The sequence below is a fragment of the Schistocerca piceifrons genome, chromosome 8, assembly GCF_021461385.2.
Source record: "Schistocerca piceifrons isolate TAMUIC-IGC-003096 chromosome 8, iqSchPice1.1, whole genome shotgun sequence".
In the NCBI taxonomy this organism is placed as follows: Eukaryota; Metazoa; Arthropoda; class Insecta; order Orthoptera; family Acrididae; genus Schistocerca; species Schistocerca piceifrons.
In genome coordinates, this window is record NC_060145.1 from 60,392,716 (window position 1) to 60,413,176 (window position 20,461).

Below are 20,461 nucleotides of genomic sequence, written 5' to 3' on the forward strand. Positions count from 1 at the left end.
TACCCAGGGCTGATCATGGTGCTGAAAGACCTCCACAAACCCCACATTTATGTGCTCAGTTTCTGCTCCTATTTTATCCAGGTCACTCCTAATACTGTATCTTGGATTCATAGCCAGGCTGTTTCCTGCTCCCCCAACTATAATTACCTGATCTTCCTTCTCAAAGTCCCTGCATAGCTGACCTAAGTTTTCTGTTAACTGGCTAAGGCTAACACTTGGTTCCACAAAACTTGTGATCTGGTACCCTGCACCTAATTTCTCCTGAAGCAGCTAGCCCACACCCTTCCCATGACTGCTGCCTACAAGCAGAATTCTTCTTTTCCTATTCTGATTTGTTCCCGACCTGTCTTTTTTTCTTTATGCTAATATTCTGCTTCAACCTACTTTCAACTACATCTGGATGAGGCCCTTCCTCCACTTCAAATAGCAAGCCAAACTAATTTACTAATTGAATTTCTGGAGTTTTTTCAAGTGTTTCCCTTTTTCTCCCTTTGCTTGCTGCCTTTTCCCAGTTCCCAGAATCTTTTTCCTCCCTTAACCTACATAATTCCAAGTTCACATTTTCTAATTCAGCCTTAAGGGCACAAATTTTTGCCTCCTGTTCAGTGAATTTTCTGTCCTTTCTACATAATCTACATTGCCATGGAAGAGTCTCATTTTCTACCCTCGTTTCCTCACCACTACATCCGCCCCAATGAAACCATAACTTACAGTCTACACAGAACAACCCGTCTTTCAAATTTCTACAGCAACCAAGAAATTTGTCACACATGGTTTGATAGGCAAACTTAACACAAAAGCAGAGAATAAGTTGGCAGAAGACCACAGCAGTTTCGTAGCCTACTAATCCGTAAATAAACACTAATGTAAACAAATTTTAAACTTACTTCTAAAAGTTTTAACTGCCTAAACTCTGTATGACCAAAGTGAATTAATTTGACTTTGAAGCAATAACACTAGTCAAAACGAAAATCTACACTTGCGTGAAATTTATGCCTAAAAAACGTAAACATAACTAGCAACTAGCGGTCTTTTATGAAATACTTCCTTTTTGATCTAAATTTGTTCATAAGAGCGAAACCTTCAATAGATAGCCTAGAGAAGAAGTATATACGCCTAGAGAAGATGGTTATACACTAGTCTAAAATGTAATATTAACTAAATTAGCTCTTATTTCAATATTAATCACTTAACTTAGCAAGAGCTTCATACACGTGTCTGCCGAGTTCCAGAGATAATGAAAAATCATGGAATTAGCATGCAAACCAAAACCAAAATACTTCAGAAAATGCCACAAGAGTATGTATGAATAGAAAATATTATCTTTCCAGTGCTTTATTATTCAACATCGAAAGAAAACCAGTTTGGAACTAAGCCCAATGGCAAATATGAACAGATCTCCCCTGATATTTGCTGTGCCAAGTAACAGAACCATTTCCATGAAAGATACTAAAACTGTAATTATAAAAACAAGTGGGTATGAAAAAATACACTACACTATTGTCTTTACATGTTGTGCTGATGGTACTAAACTTAATACAGTCATAATTTTCAAGCACAAAACAATCCCAAAACCTTCTGAAATTCTGCCAGGTGTTGTTGCTCAAGTACATGATAAGGGTTGGATGGACAAGGCTGGTATGAAATTATGGATTAACAGTGTGAGAGGTAATGAAAGATGCTTTATTGAAGAAAAGATCTCTTCTTGTGCTAGATCAACTTAGTAGTCATTTCAAAAATTCTGTGAAAGAGAAATTGAGACAGGGAAATACAGAGCTTACTGTTATTCTGGCAGGACTTACTTCACATTTGCTACCTCTCAGTAAATAAACCATTTAAAGAGTGCAGACGACAGGAATGGAACAAATAGACAGCAGATGAAACCCAACAGGAATTCATGCTGAAGAGAGCTTTAAAATGACCTACAATCAAATAAATGTATCAGTGGATAAAACAGTCATGATCAAGAGTGAGAGAAGACATTATTGTTAGATCCTTCAGTCAGTGCGTCATAAGTAACGTTTTCCATGGCAGTGAAGACCATTTTATACAAGAACAGGACAATGATAAAGACAGAGAGGAAGAAGAAGCAAAAGAAAGTTCAGATGATGATTTCCAGAGATTTTAAAGATCAGTTCGGTTTTATAAACTATGAATTTCTTTTTAGTCTGACTTTGCAGTCTAATAATAAATATGGTAAAAATGTTATTAAAAAATGGTTAAAAATTAAGGTGTGTCTTGTAGTCCATTGCGTGTTATCATCTATAAAATATGGTGTACCTTTGCATATAACTTGATCTAAAAAAGAGCAATAACACAAAAAATATATATAAATATGAGTTGTTTGAGTACCTATGGGTTAATTTTGATTTAATCTTTCTATGTTTAATGTACATAAATTACACATATTGCAATAGCTTACTGTGTGTATATTAAGTACCAGTACTGTTTTCCTGTTATATGAATCTGACTTTCATATCTTTTACGTTCTATACCTACAATTTGTTTTCTTTGAATTCTCGCATCTTTTTTTAATCAATCATGCACACTACCCCAATTTACAGGTACTGATTTTTATTTTTTATTTATTTATGGTACTTATTATTATTATTTGTCTCATCTGTCTGTGGGTTTGTCACATACAATACTTTTATGTAATGCGGGTTGTACTGCCTTCAGTCTCTGTTTACACTAGCCTCATCTTTTGGTGTATTATGACTGAGGGTTAAGTGTTAACACTATTTAGACTAGAGCCAGTAATATACAATGTTGTTTGGAATCTGAACTTTTGATCTGCTGAACAAAGTTATGTAGCAGGAATACTGCTGAACACGATTAATGAACTGAACATGATTAATGAACTGAACATGATTAATGAACTCTATTTAATCAAAGTTCTCATGGAATATCTAGAGAAACAATAATGCCAGACTATACTTCATTCCACTGTTAATTACTGACTGTTGACAGTTTAATGAGTGAGACATGAATTACTTCAGATCAGTCAACAATGTTGTCTTATTATTACTCACTGCTGTGTCTCCCCCAGTATTAATTTCATAGAAATTTAGGTAAGGGGAAGATTTTGTGTAGAAAAGTATAACCACAAAAAATAAATAATAGTATCAATAATGTTCAACAAATATGAAGCATATTCCATGAAAATTTCCATAAAAGTAGTAGAGAGACTTACACTGGACAAAGAATTTATCAATTTCAATGAAGAGAGTTCTTTGATCACGTAGCAACATTGGAAGTCCCCTCTCATCAAACTTTGGTGCCATGAAAATTCTCGCTGTGCCTATTCTTGGACCACCAGTGTTATCAACCTAGAAACATTAATAAAATAAACTGAAGAAGTGTCATATGCAAATAATGACTTGTAATATAATTAGACATAATTTCTTGTGGATACTTACCTTAGGAGGTAAGATGTGTAGTGCTACTGATACCTTTAGAAGTAAAAGTTACACATTTCCATGAATTTAGATCTAATAGTTCTTTCCACAGGAAAGAGAGAGGGTTAGGTTGTGGAAGGTTAAAAAAGAGATGAACAAGAAGGGAGAGGATTACAAAAGATCATGTGATATGCTGGTGGAGGCTAAAGTTTAGAGGTGGTATGGCCACAGGGGTTGCAGGAATAAACAATAGGTTACAGTGTCTCCACCCATGAAATTTCTAGAATGCACTGATCTGGCAGGCAATGGAATATTAGTTTAGAAGGAGCTGGGTGGTGCAGAGGTTTCTTATTCCAGAGGATTACAAAAGGTAGTAAAAGTCCTAGAGAAGAATGAGATTCTGTTGTTCCAGTCCCAAGTGATATTGACTGAGGAAGGTACTACCCTCAGTGGCCAGTCAGCACAAAGTGCAAGGAGTATTGGATGTGTGTAGAGATAGAACACAAGAGAACTGTTACTGGTCTTAGATGAAATGGTAGTTTCAATTTGTGAAGGCCTTGGAAAAACCTTCAGCATACTGGGAGAAGGGTTTCTTGACTCTCTTGATGTAGTGCTCATGGGTGGGCAGGCACAGTGGGAGGGAGTTCTTGAAGCAAAACAATTGGTAACTGTTGAAGAAGGGAAGTGACTGGTAATTATTAAGTTTGATGTGAACAAAGATGCTTGTGGAGCTACGAGTGAGTCGAGGTCATCATTCAGGAAGGTGGCTTGTTGACCTGAGGAGAAGGAAAACGAATGAGAGAGAAGATTTTGAGGTTCTGGAGGAATGATAATAGAGATTTTCTGCCATGGGCTCAGATCATCAGGGAGTCTGAAGCACATGAATGTGTTAACACTGTGGGTGGTTGCCAAAGATCCTAAAGATGGCCCATGAACAGAATTTCATAGAATGGTTCCCTCTAAGTGTTCACGGCAGTGATGTAGATCTCCTTGTGATATCTTCAAAGTAGGAATGGTAAAGGATGTAGTTGGTTATGGTTACCAGGAAGGAGTTGTGGGTTCAGTGTTTAATTGGGCTTTGGGAGAGATGACAAGACCTCGGGCACTGGTGATCAGTGTGGTAACATGGGTGATTGTGTTTTGGATCTTAGGAAGCATATAATAAGAGCATGTCTGGGGATTGGAAGAGTGAGAAAGCAGATAAATTCCAGAGAGAAATTTTCTTCTTCTATCTCCTTTCTCTCCAGCCCCCATCCTGCCCCCCATTTTCCCTAACATTACTACTTGACACAGTCGAGCTGCAACACTGGCAGACAACAACGTTGTGTGTGTGTGTGTTTGAGAAGTGAGTGGAGGTCATGTAATTCTGAAATAAGATCACTGCAACATGGCCTGTAAGTGGATTTACCTCAGCAGAGTGCCCCATCACTTACAGCCCTTACTGACAATAGTGGAGCCTTGGCTGCAGAAAAAGTGGTCAGGCCATGTTCTGTTTAGAAGTAATGTACAACAATTCTTTCTACAATTGTGAGGGTGGCCTTATTGGGAATAGATCTTGGGAAGAAATTGGGTTTAGAAATTGGAAAGTTATCTGCAGATAACTTGGTGTGGGGCAGGGATACAGTTGAATGTAGACATTAATTACGTCAGATGAAGTTCATCACTGACTTTGAGTTGATTCTATGCCATATGGCAGCAGTCAAAGAAGTCTTTTCATTGCATGGATGCAGCAAAGGACAGAGGGTCCTCAAAAAGTCCAGCATGGTTTAATGGACCTGATTGACTTGTGCTTACTGTAGTGCATTGGAGGGGTGGAGAGGGGGGGGGGGGGGGGTGTGTACATGTCATAGGTCAGAAAGACAACCTTCAGCTCAAACCAGTAAATATTTCATGGAAAAAAATATAATAAAAGTAACTTTAATTGGTCAGAAAATGGCAGAAGCAAGCCATATGAAGTTTTTAAGTCTCAAATGGACAAAATTTTAAATTGGAAGCCACATATAGAGTATCACAGTTACTTAAATTCAGTTATTTGATACAGGATAACTGTCTGGAAACATTCATCTAACACCACAAGGCTGCTACAGATGACCACAAGCATGTCTTGTCTAGTAAAGAGATTTATTATGACCAGTATTTAAAAATATCAAAAATTCCTCCTGTGTACATTTAGAAGTTTATATTTTCTTGCTTAAGAACTATTGCACACTGGAAAATGTTATTTCAAGCATAATTATAGCATGTGACTTTGAGGAGATGTCAAACTTCTCACAGACTATTTATTACAGGTTGCTGCTTTATTTGACACAGGCCTGTCAGAGCAACCAGGGACAGTGGTCATGTGCGTGTGAGATGTGCTTGCTCGTGTGGATGTGTGCGTGTTTCCATTATGAAGAAGACTTTGGTCAAAAACTCAGTGTATAACAGTCTTTCTGTTGAACCACTCTGCAGCTCAATGTGTCATCTTTACAGTGAGTAGCAATCTATTCTTTTCATAATTGTTGATACTCCAACCTGGACTTTCTAATGTTTAATTTAGACTATTTAAAACTTCATTTGCAGATAGGACAGTATATGGGATTAGACATTTATAGCAAACTGAAAGGCTGGAATACATTTAACTTGGAGCTTGATTCACTTGAAAAGAATACTCTATAACTTAATTAGTGAAAAAAGTGTTACTCTTTCTTCCCAACATACTGGAAAGGCCATTTTACAATCTGAATAATACAATTGTGTCATATAAGTGAATTACATTGCAATAATGGGTGTAAAACTAATGTGAAGCAATTTCTTTTTTAATGAGCTCTCTTTTATTCATTTGGCCTGTGCCCTGCATAACAAACTGTTTTAATTATAAAAGATTTTGAATTAATGTGCACAAAATAATATAAGAACTGTCATCCTTTTTCTTAAAAAATAAAAATAAAAAATAAACTTAACTATGTTCCACTTTAAACTTGGCTTTTCTTAAGTATAACAAATCAAACACTTTGAAAACTGAACATTGGGAGGCAAATAAATCCCATTTCACACATCATTTTCATGGGTGAACAAGAACTTAATGAAATACCAGAGGGCAACAGAATCAGCAACATCCTATTCTTACTTTTTATTTAAGGTTCAACATCACACTGAAAGCATATTTATTGTTGTTTAACACAGCTCTCCATGCTAGTCTACCATGTGAGTCTATTCTCCTCAATTAGTTAAACACCTCTTCATCAGTTTCTGCACTTCAGGAAATCTGTCACTCTCAACTTGAAACAATAATGCCAGACTATACTTCATTCCACTGTTAATTACTGACTGTTGACAGTTTAATGAGTGAGACATGAATTACTTCAGATCAGTCAACAATGTTGTCTTATTATTACTCACTGCTGTGTCTCTGAATCCTTAAGTACAAAGCTCTGAAATACTCAACAAGGGATGTAAAATACACTGAAAAGACAGGTTAGTCATCATAGAAGGAGGGAATGTTCATTGCAGTTGACAAAACTATTACATCTGTTGAGGTCAAAATTGAGTCTGACCACAAAGTTGCATGGATGCAAGTGACCAGTCTAGGTGGACTCCAGTTAATCATCCTATGTTTTTTTAAGGACTGCCGATTCCACTGCAACAGCTGTAGAATAATTCAAAGAAACTCTACAGTTAGCAGTGTGAAAATACCCTGATCGTGCAATGTTAGTTGGGGATGACTTTAACCTACCTAGTAAAGACTGTGATGTCTGTGGATTTGTTGCAGGTGGTACAGACACACAGACCTATGAAACAGTTCTGAACACATTCCCTGTCTTGAGCAGGTAGTTCAAAAAACCACATGCAATGGAAATATTTTAAATCTTGTAACTATAAACAGGGCTGACCTTATTGACAGTTCAGTATCGAGACAGGGATTATTGATGATGATTCATCATAACAACATTGGTTACTAAAGTTAATAAGTCCATCAAGAAGGCTAGGGGATTTTCTAGGTTAGAAAGAGCAAATAAGTTGTTACAAACCCACTTAGACAATGAACAGACACTGTCGAGTGGTCAAAAAAAAAAAAAGAAATTAAATTTAAAAAAATCTTGCTCCTTTTTGGAGTTATCCTTTAACGAACTATATTAAAACACACACGCACTCACACACACACACACACACGCACACACACACGCACACACACACACACACACACACACACACACACACACATACAATACACACACACACACACACACACACACACACACACACACAGACAAACACATGTCTATGCCCCTGCATGGTGCTGGCTGGTCTACTCTAGTCTAGCTAGCACCATGCAGGGACATGGACCTGTGTATGCATGTGTGTCAGTGTTTGTGTAGTTTACTCTTGCTTGTCAAATGATAACTCTGAAAGCTGACAAGTTTTCTTTCTTTTGTGTGCGTCTATCGACAACTCAACAGTTCTACTTTTTGGTGAGTGGTCTCCTCTAATCCTAAAGTATTTATATTTTGCAAGAATATTTGCATTCTACAATAACTTTCCTACAACATTTATAAAAACTTGATGCATTAAGCATACAACTTCCACCATCAAATTAGCAAAAAGCATGGCTGAGAATACAAGAAAATTCTGATTGTATACAAAATTACTAAGCAAATTGAAGGCTTATATTCAGACACTCATCAACCAGTCTAGTATTGCAGTAGAAGACAGCAAAAGGAAATCTGAATTTTTAAATTTCAGTTTAAAAAATCATTCACATAGAAGGATCGTACATACATACTATCACTTGACAATCGCACGGACTCCTGTACAGAGAACATAGAAATAAGGTTCCCTGATGTTGAGAAGCAAATGAAAGAGTTGAAAACAAATAGGTCACCAGGACCAGATGGAATATCAATGTAGTGTTGAGTCAAACGGGAACCCTGGAGGGGAGATGATGTTCTTTTTGCGAAACATTATTGAGGAAGTTTACAGAACCAGCATTTGAGACTGACTGCAGAATGGTTCTACTGCCACCAGCGAATATCTCACATAAGGGCTTTGAAGAAAAGAGAAGATATATTTGAGTATGTATGGAGGCATACAGACAGCCATTTTTCCCCTCTCTTCATTTGAAAGTGGAACAGGAAAGGGCATGACTAGAATTGGTACATGGTCCCCCACTCCCACCAAACACTGTATGATGTCTTATAGAGTATGTATGTATCATTATAATAGAAGGAAACATTCCACGTGGGAAAAAATATATATATAAAACAAAGATGAGGTGACAGAGTATGTATGTAGATATAGAAGTAGACCTACCAATATGACCTTCACCATTCTTCTGTAGCACCACATTTTAAAATCTTCTGTTCTCTTCTTGACTGTACTACTTATTGCCCACATTTTGTTACCATAAGAAGCTACACTCCACATGAACTTTCACAAAGGACTTCCTAACACTTAAACTTATATCTGATAATAACACAATCATCCATTTCAGAAGAGCTTTTCTTGCTATTATCAGTCTGCATTTGATATCATGTTTATTTTGCTACTGCCAGTTATTTTTCCAAATTTGTATACTACATCTGGTGCCTCAGTTACAATCTAATTCCCCCAGCATTACCTAATTTAATATGACCACACTCTAACACTCTTGTTTTAGTTTTATTGAAGTTAATCTTAGAACCACTTCCAAGTCACTATCAATTCTGTTCAACTTATCCTCCAAGTCCTTTGCTTTCACTGGCAGAATTACAAAGTGATTAACAAACCTCAGTTTATTTCATCTCCTCTTATTTTCCTTTATTGTTTGCTGTGCGTACAAATTGGATATCATTTCAGATAGGCTATAACCCTATCTCGCTCAGTCCTACCTCCATTTCCTATCCTTTAACTCATATAAAGCAGTCTGATTTGTGTACAACTTTTGGATAATCTTTAGCTACCTCACAGATTTGTGACAAGGGAGTTTATGCCTCATTTTATAGAACAAAATAATGCAGGACTCCACATAAGGCACCACAGTTGTTTGTGAGGAATGATTCAAGAGCACTATAGAATTTCACAATGTTGAAAGCCAAACAAATGCTTGACCTATGTTTCTAATAAAATCTTAATTGTATTTCCTGTTACTGACACCAAACATTTGAAAATGGTTTTAGCCTAGGAGCTGTTGCAGTGATCTCATATCCCCCTGAATGCACTTTAAGAAATGTGTGGTAAATATGCTAATGAATACTGCCTCATGGCATTGCCTAGTTTGCATTAACATCTACATCTATGTCTATACTCTACAAACTTCCATGATGTGCATGGCAGAGAGCAAGACCCATCGTACCAGTCATTTTGGTTTCTTCCCATTCCATTCATGTATGGAACGTGGGAAGAATGATTGTTTAAATGCCTCGGTATGTGCAGTAATTATTCTACTCTTATCCTCACGAGCCCTATGTGAGTGATACATAGGGGACTGTAGTATATTCCAAGAGTCACCATTTAAAGGTGGTTCTTGAAACTTTGTTAACACACTTTCTTGGGATAGTTTAAGTCTATTTTCAAGATTTTTCCAGTTCAGTTCCTTCAGTATCTCTGTGCCACTCTGCCATGGATCAAACAAATCTGTGACCATTCATGCTGCCTTTCTCTGTATACATTCAACATCTCCTGTTAGTCGTATTTGATATGGCTCCCACACACTTGAGCAATATTCTAGAACCAGTCACACAAGTGATCTGTAAGCAATCTCCTTTGTAGACGGATTGAACTTCCCCAATATTCTGCCAATAAACCAAAGTCTACCATTTGCTTTACCCATGCCTAAGCCTATGTGATCCTCCCATTTGATAGCCCTACAAACGTTACACCCCGGTATTTGTATGAGTTGGCTGATTCTAATAGTGATTCACTGATACTATAGTCATAGGATATTACATTTTTCCATTTGAAAATGGAGTTAAGCATTTCAGCTTTTACTTTGCTACCCTCAGTTTCAGTTCTTGTCTCATTCACTAAGGACTGGACACTAACTTTGGTGCCACTAACAGCTTTCATATATGATCAGAATTTCTTTGGGTTTTGTGAAAGATCATATGACAATATTCTGCTATGCTAGTCACTGAAGGCATCACACATTGTTCTCTTGAGAGCCAGGTGTGTTTCATTCAGATATCTCTTTTTAAACTATTCTGAAATACAGCATATTTTGCTATGAATAAGAAATAGGAGTAAATAACTTTTTTATAAATGATCAACCCATGGGTATGTACTGATTTGCAGAATTAATGAATGAAGAAATGTCAGAATCAATATAAAATTTGATATATACAGCTTACCATCAACAAAGCATATGAGTAATAAAATACTCACCGTAATTCTAGTTACAAATGGTGCATGTTGCAAATGTGTAAATCGAACAAACACTGGGCCTCTTGGTGCAAAATCCAATCCTCTTGACAAATCGATATCATTTTGTTGCCAATATGTGACAAATTCATTACTTGGTATATTCGGTAGATTCTGTGTTGCAACCTCCACTCCAGTAACCCGAATTCCATCAAAACTGAGCTGTATATCATAAAAATTTTTAACTGTTACAATAGCTAAACTGTGCTTAAATATTTGTTTACTTTAATTTAGTTATATATGTGTTGTTGATTAGACAGTAAATGCTGCATTATGCTATGAGTCAAGTTTACATAATAAAAGCACACTAATCCAAGCAAAGAGACATAGGAGGTTAATGTGCTTGCACAATTATGAATAATGACACCAAGAGACTGCAAAAAATAATATATCTTATAAAATTAACTGTATGAAAGATTACAGTGTAACATGTCAGACAGATACAATGCCATTCCAAACAGATCTTGAGTGTACTATGCTCATACACTATTCTGTCACATTATCAGAGAAGTAAAGTTGCAACTCACCATAAAGCGGAGGTGCTGATTTGCAACAGGCACAACAAAAAGATTCACACAATTATAGCTTTTGGCCATTAATGCCTTTGTCAACAATAGACACAGACACACACACACACACACACACACACACACACACACACACACACACACACACACAAATGCAACTCGCTCACACGTCTGCAGTCTCAGGCAACTGAAACCACACCTGCAAGCAGCAGCACCAGTGCATGATGGGAGTGGCAACTGGGTGGGTGTATGGAGGAGGCTGGGGTGGGGAGTGGGAGGGATAGTATGGTGGATGTGGTGGACAGAGATGTGATGCAGTTTAGACGAGGGGGGGGAGGGGAGTAGCAGAAAGGAGAGGGATAAAAAGAAATAAAAAGACTGGGTGTGGTGGTGAAATGACAGCTGTGTAGTGCTGGAATGGGAACAGCGAGGGGCTGGATGGGGAGGACAATGACTAATGAAGGTTGAGGCCAGGAGAGTTATGGGAACATATGACATATTGCAGGAAAAGCTCCCACCTTTGCAATTCAGAAATGCTGGTGTTGATGGGAAGGATCATATGGCAGCGCGTTCAGCAACAGGGTGGTCCAATTGTTTCTTGGTCACAGTTTGTTGGTGGCCATTCATGCAGACAGACAGCTTGTTGGTTGTCATGCCTACACAGAATGCAGCACAGCGGTTGAGCTTAGCTTGTAAATCACATGACGGTCTTCACAGGTAGCCCTGCCTTTGATGGGATAAGAGATGTTAGTGACTGGACTGGAGTAGGTGGTGGTAGGAGGATGTATGGGAGAGGTCTGGCATCTAGGTCTATTACAAGGGTATGAACCATGAGATAAGGCATTAGGAGCAGGGGTTGTGTAAGGATGGACAAGTAATTGCGTAGGTTCAGTGGAAGGCGGACTACCACTGTAGGACCACTGCAGATGAGGGAAGGATAGTGGGTTGGACATTTCTCATTTCAGGGCACGATGAGAGGTAATCGAAACCCTGGCAGAGAATGTAATTCAGTTGCTCCAGTACTGGGTGGTACTGAGTTACAAGGGGAATGCTCCTCTGTGACCAAACGGTGGGACTTTGGGAGGTCGCGGGAGACTGGAAAGATAAAGTATAGCCAATATGCTTTTGTACAAGGTTGAGAGTATAATTACAGAGAGTGAAGGCTTCAGTGAGATCCTCGGTATATTCCGAGAGGGACTGCTCATCACTGCAGATGTGATGACCACAGGTGGCTAGGCTGTACGGAAGGGATTTCTTGGTAAGGAATGGGTGACAGGTGTCGAAGTGGAGATATAGCTGGTGGTGAGTAGGTTTGATATTGATGGAAGTACTGATGTAGCCCAAGACCAGGTGAAGCAAATGGGGGAGAAGTTTTTGAGGTTCTGGAGTAATGTGGATAGGGTGTCCTGACCTTTGCTCCAGACAGCAAAGATGTCATCAATGAATCTGAACCAGGTGAGGGATTTAGGATTGTGGCTTTTTAGGAAGTATTCCTCCAGTTGGCCCAGGAATAGGTTGTCCTAGGATGGTGCGATGCAGGTGCCCGTAGCCGTACCCCGGATTTGTTCTGGGATGGGCCTAAGGATCTGAGTAGTGACTAGAGATCCTGCTGGATTACTGGAATGGGGTCACTGTAGCAAGGTTTGTAGGTGGAAGTATCTGACAGCTGACCGAGTCCTTCCACCAGGTAATCCTTGCAGTTCGAGACAACAGTGGTAGGTAGGATTATAAGGTCAGGATCAGTTTTTAATTGATGGACTGCAGTTCTTTCTGTTTGCATGTTGAGGGATTTGGGGAAGGATGGTGAGGCAAGGTTCAAGGTTAAAAAATTCTGGAAACTTAACAGGGGGTGGTTTGGGGGCAGTGGTGGTGGATCAGAGAAGCTCTCCCCGGGGTCCATCTCCAAACTCACCCCTACCACTCCACACACTTCTACCTTCTACATGCTTCCTAAAGTCTACAAACCAAACCACACAGGATGCCCCATTGTGGCCAGTTACTGTGCCCCCACGGAGAGAATCTCTGCTCTCGTGGACCAACACCTTCAACCTTTTACCCAGAACCTACCCTCCTATATAAAAGATACCAACCATTTTCTCCACTGAATCTCCACACTTTCTGTCCCTTTACCACATGGTGTCCTGCTCGTCACTACTGATACCACCCCCCTGTACACTAACATTCCTAATGTCCATGGCCTTCATGCTATTGAACACCACCTTTCCAAACGCCCTATGGATTCCAAACCAACAACCTCTTTCCTAGTCACCATGACCAACTATATCCTCACCCACTTACTTTTCCTTTGAAGGCATTACCTACAAACAAATCCGGGGTATGGCTATGGGCACCTGTACCGCACCATCCTACGACAACCTATTCATGGGCCATCTAGAGGAATCTTCCCTAAAAACCCAGAACCCTAAACCCCTCACCTAGTTCAGATTCATTGATGACGTCTTTGCTATCTGGAGCAAAGGTCAGGACACCCTATCCACATTACTCCAGAACCTCAAAAACATCTCCCCCATTTGCTTCACCTGGTCTTACTCAATCCAACAAGCCACCTTCCTAGATGTTGACATCCACCTCAGAGATGGCTACATCAGCACCTCCACAAGATGGCGGCTAATGTAAAAATTCGTTGTACGTGTCCAAGAAAAAGTGTGAATTTTGCCATGAAAAAGAAAAATTGTGACAGTTGTAAGGATGAAATTACAAAGCTCAGCGAACGGGTGTCTAGTTTACAATTTATTATCAGTTCCTTGAAGATGGATATCAAGAAACTTAAAGAAGAAAAAAGTGAACGGAACATGAAAAACTCGCGCCATGAAAGTACGAATATGTCGGAGAATTGGACGGAAGTGAAATACAAAAGATGGAAACAGATAATACAAGATACAGAAAACGGCGAAATAAACATAAATATAGTGAACGAAAATTACTTTCAAGCTCTTTCGACTACGGATTGTGAAAGTGAAGTTAACAGTATGAGTGTACCATGTGGAAAACCAAACGACTTTGTGAATAAGGTAAAACATGGAATATTTCAGCAGCAGTTAAGTAAAAGATCATATGCGAAAGTGCTCACGAAAAATCTTCCACCGCTAAGCTGCTCTACTGAGACAATATCGACATGTGTTAGCAAAAAAGACACAATAAATAGTGCCAAACAAGACTTCGCTTACTGCAAAGATAGGCAGGATACAGGAAATCTCGGAACAGCAAGTACTGGTAAAATTGAACTGTATTCTGACAGCCAAGGACAAAATACAGCCGCTGAATTTCGGCGTACAAGTAGTCCGAATTTTAGTTTTAACTGTACAATAAAACTGGGAGCAAAATTCAGTGCTGCTACGCAATGAGTCAAGAAAAAATTTCCTCATTGAGCAAAAAGGACTTTTCCATCTTCCTGGCGGGATCAATTTGACATAGCTAGGAACGAAAAAAACGATCTGTTAATCTCGCTAAAAAGAAAACTGTATGAGCTGAGAGGAACAAATGTTATTGTTTTTTCAGTGCCACACCGTTACGACTTGATAGAATGGTCCTGTGTAAATAAAGAAATTGAAACAGCAAATAAAGAGATGCAAAATATTTGCAAGCGGTTTGAAAATGTAACATTTGTGAACATCAGCAATTTAGGGAAAAGATTTCACACAACACATGGTTCCCATCTAAATGTACTTGGAAAAAACGTAATAGTAACCAAAATTTTAGAACTTGTAAATAAAATCTCAAATGTGCAGTGTGATGATAGAAAAGTCATACCTCTCATGGACAGGAAGTGTGTGTATCCTGTAGAATCCAATGTGAAATCTGCTATCAGTGAAGCTACACCTCTCCAAGACAAATGGGAAATTTTATTAATGCAAGTGAACACTCCAAATGTTAATAATTCACAGAAAGGCACAGCAGTTATGGAACAACAAACACCAGAAATAAGTGAAACAGCAGCAGCACCATCATTATCAGCAGAAGCAGCAGCAGTAACAGAACCAACAACGACTGGAGCAGCAACACAGCAATGCTTAAGGAGGAGCCAAAGGAAAAATACATCTGTGTCATTCAGTGATAATTTTTTATGGTTTCAAGGAAAGAAGAAAATAAAAATGTGAAAAACCAGCCTGCTAACTCACAGATAAGTCACAACAACATCCTATTTTTAAACATTCAGGGTCTTGAAAATAAAGTTGAAATTCTGGATGAGTCATTGCCACAGAATAAGTATTCTTTCTTATGTCTATCAGAACATTGGCTTAAACCAGAACAAATACAATACTATGTACCAGAAGGTTATAAATATGGAAACAGTTTTTGCAGATCTCAGTACCGTAATGGTGGTACTGTTATCTATGTTTCAAATGAAATAGAGTGTAGAGAACTAGATCTTAGTTGGGCATGTGTAGAGAAACACTTTGAAATTACCGGGATCATATGTGATATAATGAAACTTATCATAGTATGTATCTACCATTCCCCTGACTCAGATGATAAAACTTTTTTAGATAATTTAGACAGTGTACTCTGCTACATAACGAAATGGAAACAGTATGTAACTGGAATTGGGGGAGACTTTAATTCAAGCTTTGATGTAACATGTAACAAACCCAGTGTAAATAAGTTACTGAATATGCTAAGGCAGCACAACTTCCATCATGTAAATTCAGAACCAACAAGACTACAAGCGTGCTTGGATAATGCTTTTGTCAACTGTGCTCGTGATATGTACTCCACCAAGGTAAAGGAGTTTGTTTTCTCAGACCACTCCATGTTAACAGTAAAGTTAAGACATTTTATAAAAGGGGATGAGAGCAAGGCTGGACAAAAGTTAACAAAATCTAATACCTTAATATTAACAAAACACAATCTCATAAAACTAACACACCAGTTGAGCATAACAAACTGGGACAAATTATTTCAAAACTGTGATTCCAGTGCCCAAACAGTTTATGAAACATTCCACAATTACTTAACAGGTATTTTAAAAGCCCATCTTGTTCAAAAGAAATACCATAAAACAAGAAAAAGTAAATTTTGGTACACCAAAGAACTGGAGAATCTAAAAAATAAGCTACTGCTGTTGAAGCGCCTTGCCAAAGTAAACAATTCTAATGAAATTAAGGATCTCGAAAAAAATCACTAAGAAACTGTATAAGAAAGAGCTGCAATAAGCAAAACTAAGATACAACACAAATTTCATAAAAAATAGTAAAAACCAATGCAAAACAGAATGGTCAGTAATTAATACTGTTAAAGGTGAAGTCAGAAACTTCGAGAAGACAGTCCCAATACCAGCAGATACATTCAATAAATATTTTGTAAGCTGTGCTGATGATATCAAAAAGCTGATCAGTAAACCCAATGTAACATGTATAGATTATCTGAAGAGAGCAAACCTAAATCATAATAGGGCCGGATCATCATTGAAACACTTCAAAGAGGTATGCCAACATGAAGTTCTTAAAATAGTCAAAGAAATGAAAAATTCATACAGTACAGATATTTTTAATATGTCAAACAATCTATTGAAAGAAATCATACATTACATTGCAGCACCATTAACATATTCTATAAACCTGTGTCTCATAGAAGGGTTTTTTCCTGATCCTCTCAAACTATCCAAGGTAACTCCAGTCTTTAAGAAGGGTGTCAAATCAGATCCTGCAAACTACAGACCAATTTCAGTAATTCCAGTACTAGGAAAAGTCTTTGAAGGCATAATGTATAAGCAGATGTATGAGTACCTAGAACTAAATGGTATGTTAAGTGCATCACAGTTTGGTTACAGAAAAGGAAGGTCAGCTATACATGCCATAGAGCTCTTAGTCAGAGACATTCTAGCAGCATTTGAGGACCATGCGCACGCACAGGTAACCTTATGTGATCTGAGCAAAGCTTTTGACTGTGTTGACCACTCACTTCTGCTCTCTAAACTTGAGTACTATGGAATAGTGATAAAAGTTTAAAACTCATCAAATCATACCTCAATAAAAGGAACCAGGTGGTGGGTTCAGGAAGTCATCTGTCAAACATACTCGAGGTTCAACATGGAGTGCCACAGGGATCTAAATTAGGACCACTTCTTTTCCTTGTACACATAAATGACTTACCAGGAAATATAGATGTAAAGACATATATGTATGCAGATGACACAGCTTTTCTATCTGTAAACCATGTACTTGATAAACTTGTAAGTGATATGAAATTGGCAAAAGAAAATGCAACATCATGGTTTAATGCCAATGGTCTGCTATTAAATGAGGAAAAGACCCAGAATATGTGGTTCAGTCTATCAAAGACTACAAAAATAGAAAAACAAAAGGCAAAGTTTTTAGGTATTGTACTTGACAACAGCCTAACATGGAACTCTCATGTTGATCACATAGTGGTTAGGTTGTCAAGAGTTATATATTTGTTGAAGAGACTGATGTGTTGTGTGACATTCGAGTATGTAAGGTCAGCGTACTTTGCCTTTTTTCAATCTGTTTTAAGGTATGGGTTAATACTCTGGGGAAACAGCAGAAAAATAAATGAAATTATGGTGATCCAGAACAAAGCAATCAGAGTAATGGCTAAGGTAGATAATAGAACACATTGTAAACCATTGTTCACTAAATATAGAATTTTAACAGTAATTAATTTATATATTCTTGACAGTGTTAACTACATACTTACTTAACTACCTAATTTAAGTGTAACAAATGAAAGACATGGCTACTATACAAGAACGTGTACTTCTCTGCTGTTGCCACAAAATAGATTAGCTAAAACTAACAATAGTCATAAGTATATGGCAATTAAAATATATACCAAATTGTCTAAAAATGGGTCAATCAAGCCTGACAAATTATTTAAAGACAATGTTCATAACCTCTTGTTAACTAATCCATTCTATTCATTAGAAGAATTTTTAGAAATGCCCAATATCAACTTAAATATGTAAAATTTTTTTTTGTAAAATTAATAGGTTAAGTGAACTGACGAAGTCTATTGCATGTAACAATGCTGAATGACTAATAAAGAATCTGAATCTGAATCATCTATATCAAACCTACTAACCACCAGCAATACCTCCACTTCGACAGCTGCCACCCATTCCATACCAAGAAGTCCCTTCCATACAGTCTAGCCAACTGTGGTTATCGCATCTGCAGTGATGAGCAGTCCCTCCCGGAATATACCGAGGGTCTCACTGAAGCCTTCACTCACTGTAATTATCCTCCCAATCTTGTACAAAAACAAATTGGCCATGCCTTATCTTTCCAGTCACCCATCACCTCCCAAAGTCCCACAGTCCGGTCACAGAGGAGCATTCCCATCATAACTCAGGACGACCCAGGACTGGAGCAACTGAATTACATTCTCTGCCAGGGTTCCAATTACCTCTTGTTGTGCCCTGAAATGAGAAATATCCCGCTCACTATCTTTCTCACTTCTCCTACAGTGGCATTCTGCCATCCACTGAAACTACAAAATATACTCGTCCATCCTTACACAAACCCCACACCCAATACCTTACCTCATGGCTCATACCCCTGTAACAGACCTCGATGCAAGACCTGTCCCATACATCCTCCTACCACCTCCTACTCCAGTCCAATCACTAACATCACCTATCCCATCAAAGGCAGAGCTAACTGTGAAACCAGTCACGTGATTTACAAGCTAAGCTGCAACCTCTGTGCTGCATTCTATGTAGAAATGACAACCAACAAGCTGTCTGTCTGCATGAATAGCCACCAACAAACTGTAGCCAAGAAACAATTGGACCACCCTGTTTCTGAGCACACTGCCAAACATCATATCCTTCATTTCAATGACTGCTTCACAGCCTGTGCCAGATGGATCCTTCCTACCAACACCAGCCTATCTGAATTGTGCAGGTGGGAACTTTCCCTGCAATACATCTTATGTTCCCGTAACTCTCCTGGTCTTAAACTTAGTCACTGTCCTCACACATCTAGCCCCCTCCCTATTCCCATTCCAATGTTACACAGCTGTCATTTCACCACCACACCCAGACTTTTTATTTCATTTTATCTCTCTCCTTTCCGCTACTCCACCCCCCCCCCCCCTTCTCCACCTCACCCTGGCCTTCTGTTTAAACTGCAGCACTTCACTGTCCACCACCCCCACCGTACTATCCCTCCCCCTCCCCACTCAAGCCTCTTCCTTTCTCCCACCCAGTCGCCACTCCTATCATGCAGTGGTGCTGCTGCTTGCAATATAGTTTCAGTTGTCTGAGACTGCAGTTGTGTGAGAGAGTTGCATTTGCATGAGTGTGTGTGTGTGTGTGTGTGTGTGTGTGTGTGTGTGTGTGTGTTATTGTATATGTGTGTCATTGTGTGTGTGTGTGTTATTGAATATGTGTGTCATTTTTGATAAAGGCAACAATGGCCGAAAGCTATAATTGTGTGAATCTTTTTGCTGTGCCTATCGTGACTCAGCATCTCTGCTATATGGTGAGTAGCAGCTTTCCTTCTCTAATATTGTTACATTCCATCCTGGACATTCCATTGTTTGATTCTGTCACATTAATGCGACCACCTGCCAGAAGCCTGAATAACCATCTTTTGCAGCATGTATCAATGCAAGACATGTTCGAAGAGAGTCAATGAGGTTCTGGAAAGTATAGACAGGGATGTGGAGTCATGTTGACTCCAGTGCCCTGGCCACCTGCTCTAGATTTGTTCGTTGCAGATCCATGGCACAAACAGCCTGATCAAGGTGGTCCCATAGGCTTGGGACTACGTTTAAATCCAGGGAGTTTGGTGGCCAGTGGAGTATGGTAAACTCATCCTCGTGCTCTTGAAACCGTGCACGTACACTGCAAGCTGTGTTACATGTTGCATTGTCCTGCTGGTAGGTGCCACTGTACCAAGGATAAATAAACTGCGAGAATAGATGGATACTTGGTTTGATTTTTTGTGCCCTAGAAAATGTCACAAATGCATTTCCCAGACCGTAATGCTCCCAACTCGTTTCTTCCAATGATTATTGCAGGGTGTTTGCTTTCAGTCCAGTGGAGCATATAATGCAATTTGTCTGAAAACACCACCACTCAGTGGAAGTCCAGTTCTGGTATTGGTGTGCAAATTCTAGCCTTTATTGATAAACAGCAGTCAGCCTGGGTGCATAATCGTGAACCTGCTGCAGAGG

General features: G+C 38.7%; 1 protein-coding gene across 1 annotated transcript in view; it reads right to left on the reverse strand.

Moving 5' to 3' along the window:
- LOC124712075 (phenoloxidase 2-like) overlaps positions 1 to 20,461 on the reverse strand; it is an 84,569-nt gene that overhangs the window by 8,742 nt on the left and 55,366 nt on the right. Inside the window, exons 10-11 of the mRNA XM_047242370.1 lie at positions 10,737 to 10,934; positions 3,194 to 3,329 (exon numbers count right to left, since the gene is read on the reverse strand). Of these exons, the coding sequence (XP_047098326.1) occupies positions 3,194 to 3,329; positions 10,737 to 10,934 (334 nt within the window). The remainder of the gene's footprint in view (positions 1 to 3,193; positions 3,330 to 10,736; positions 10,935 to 20,461) is intronic.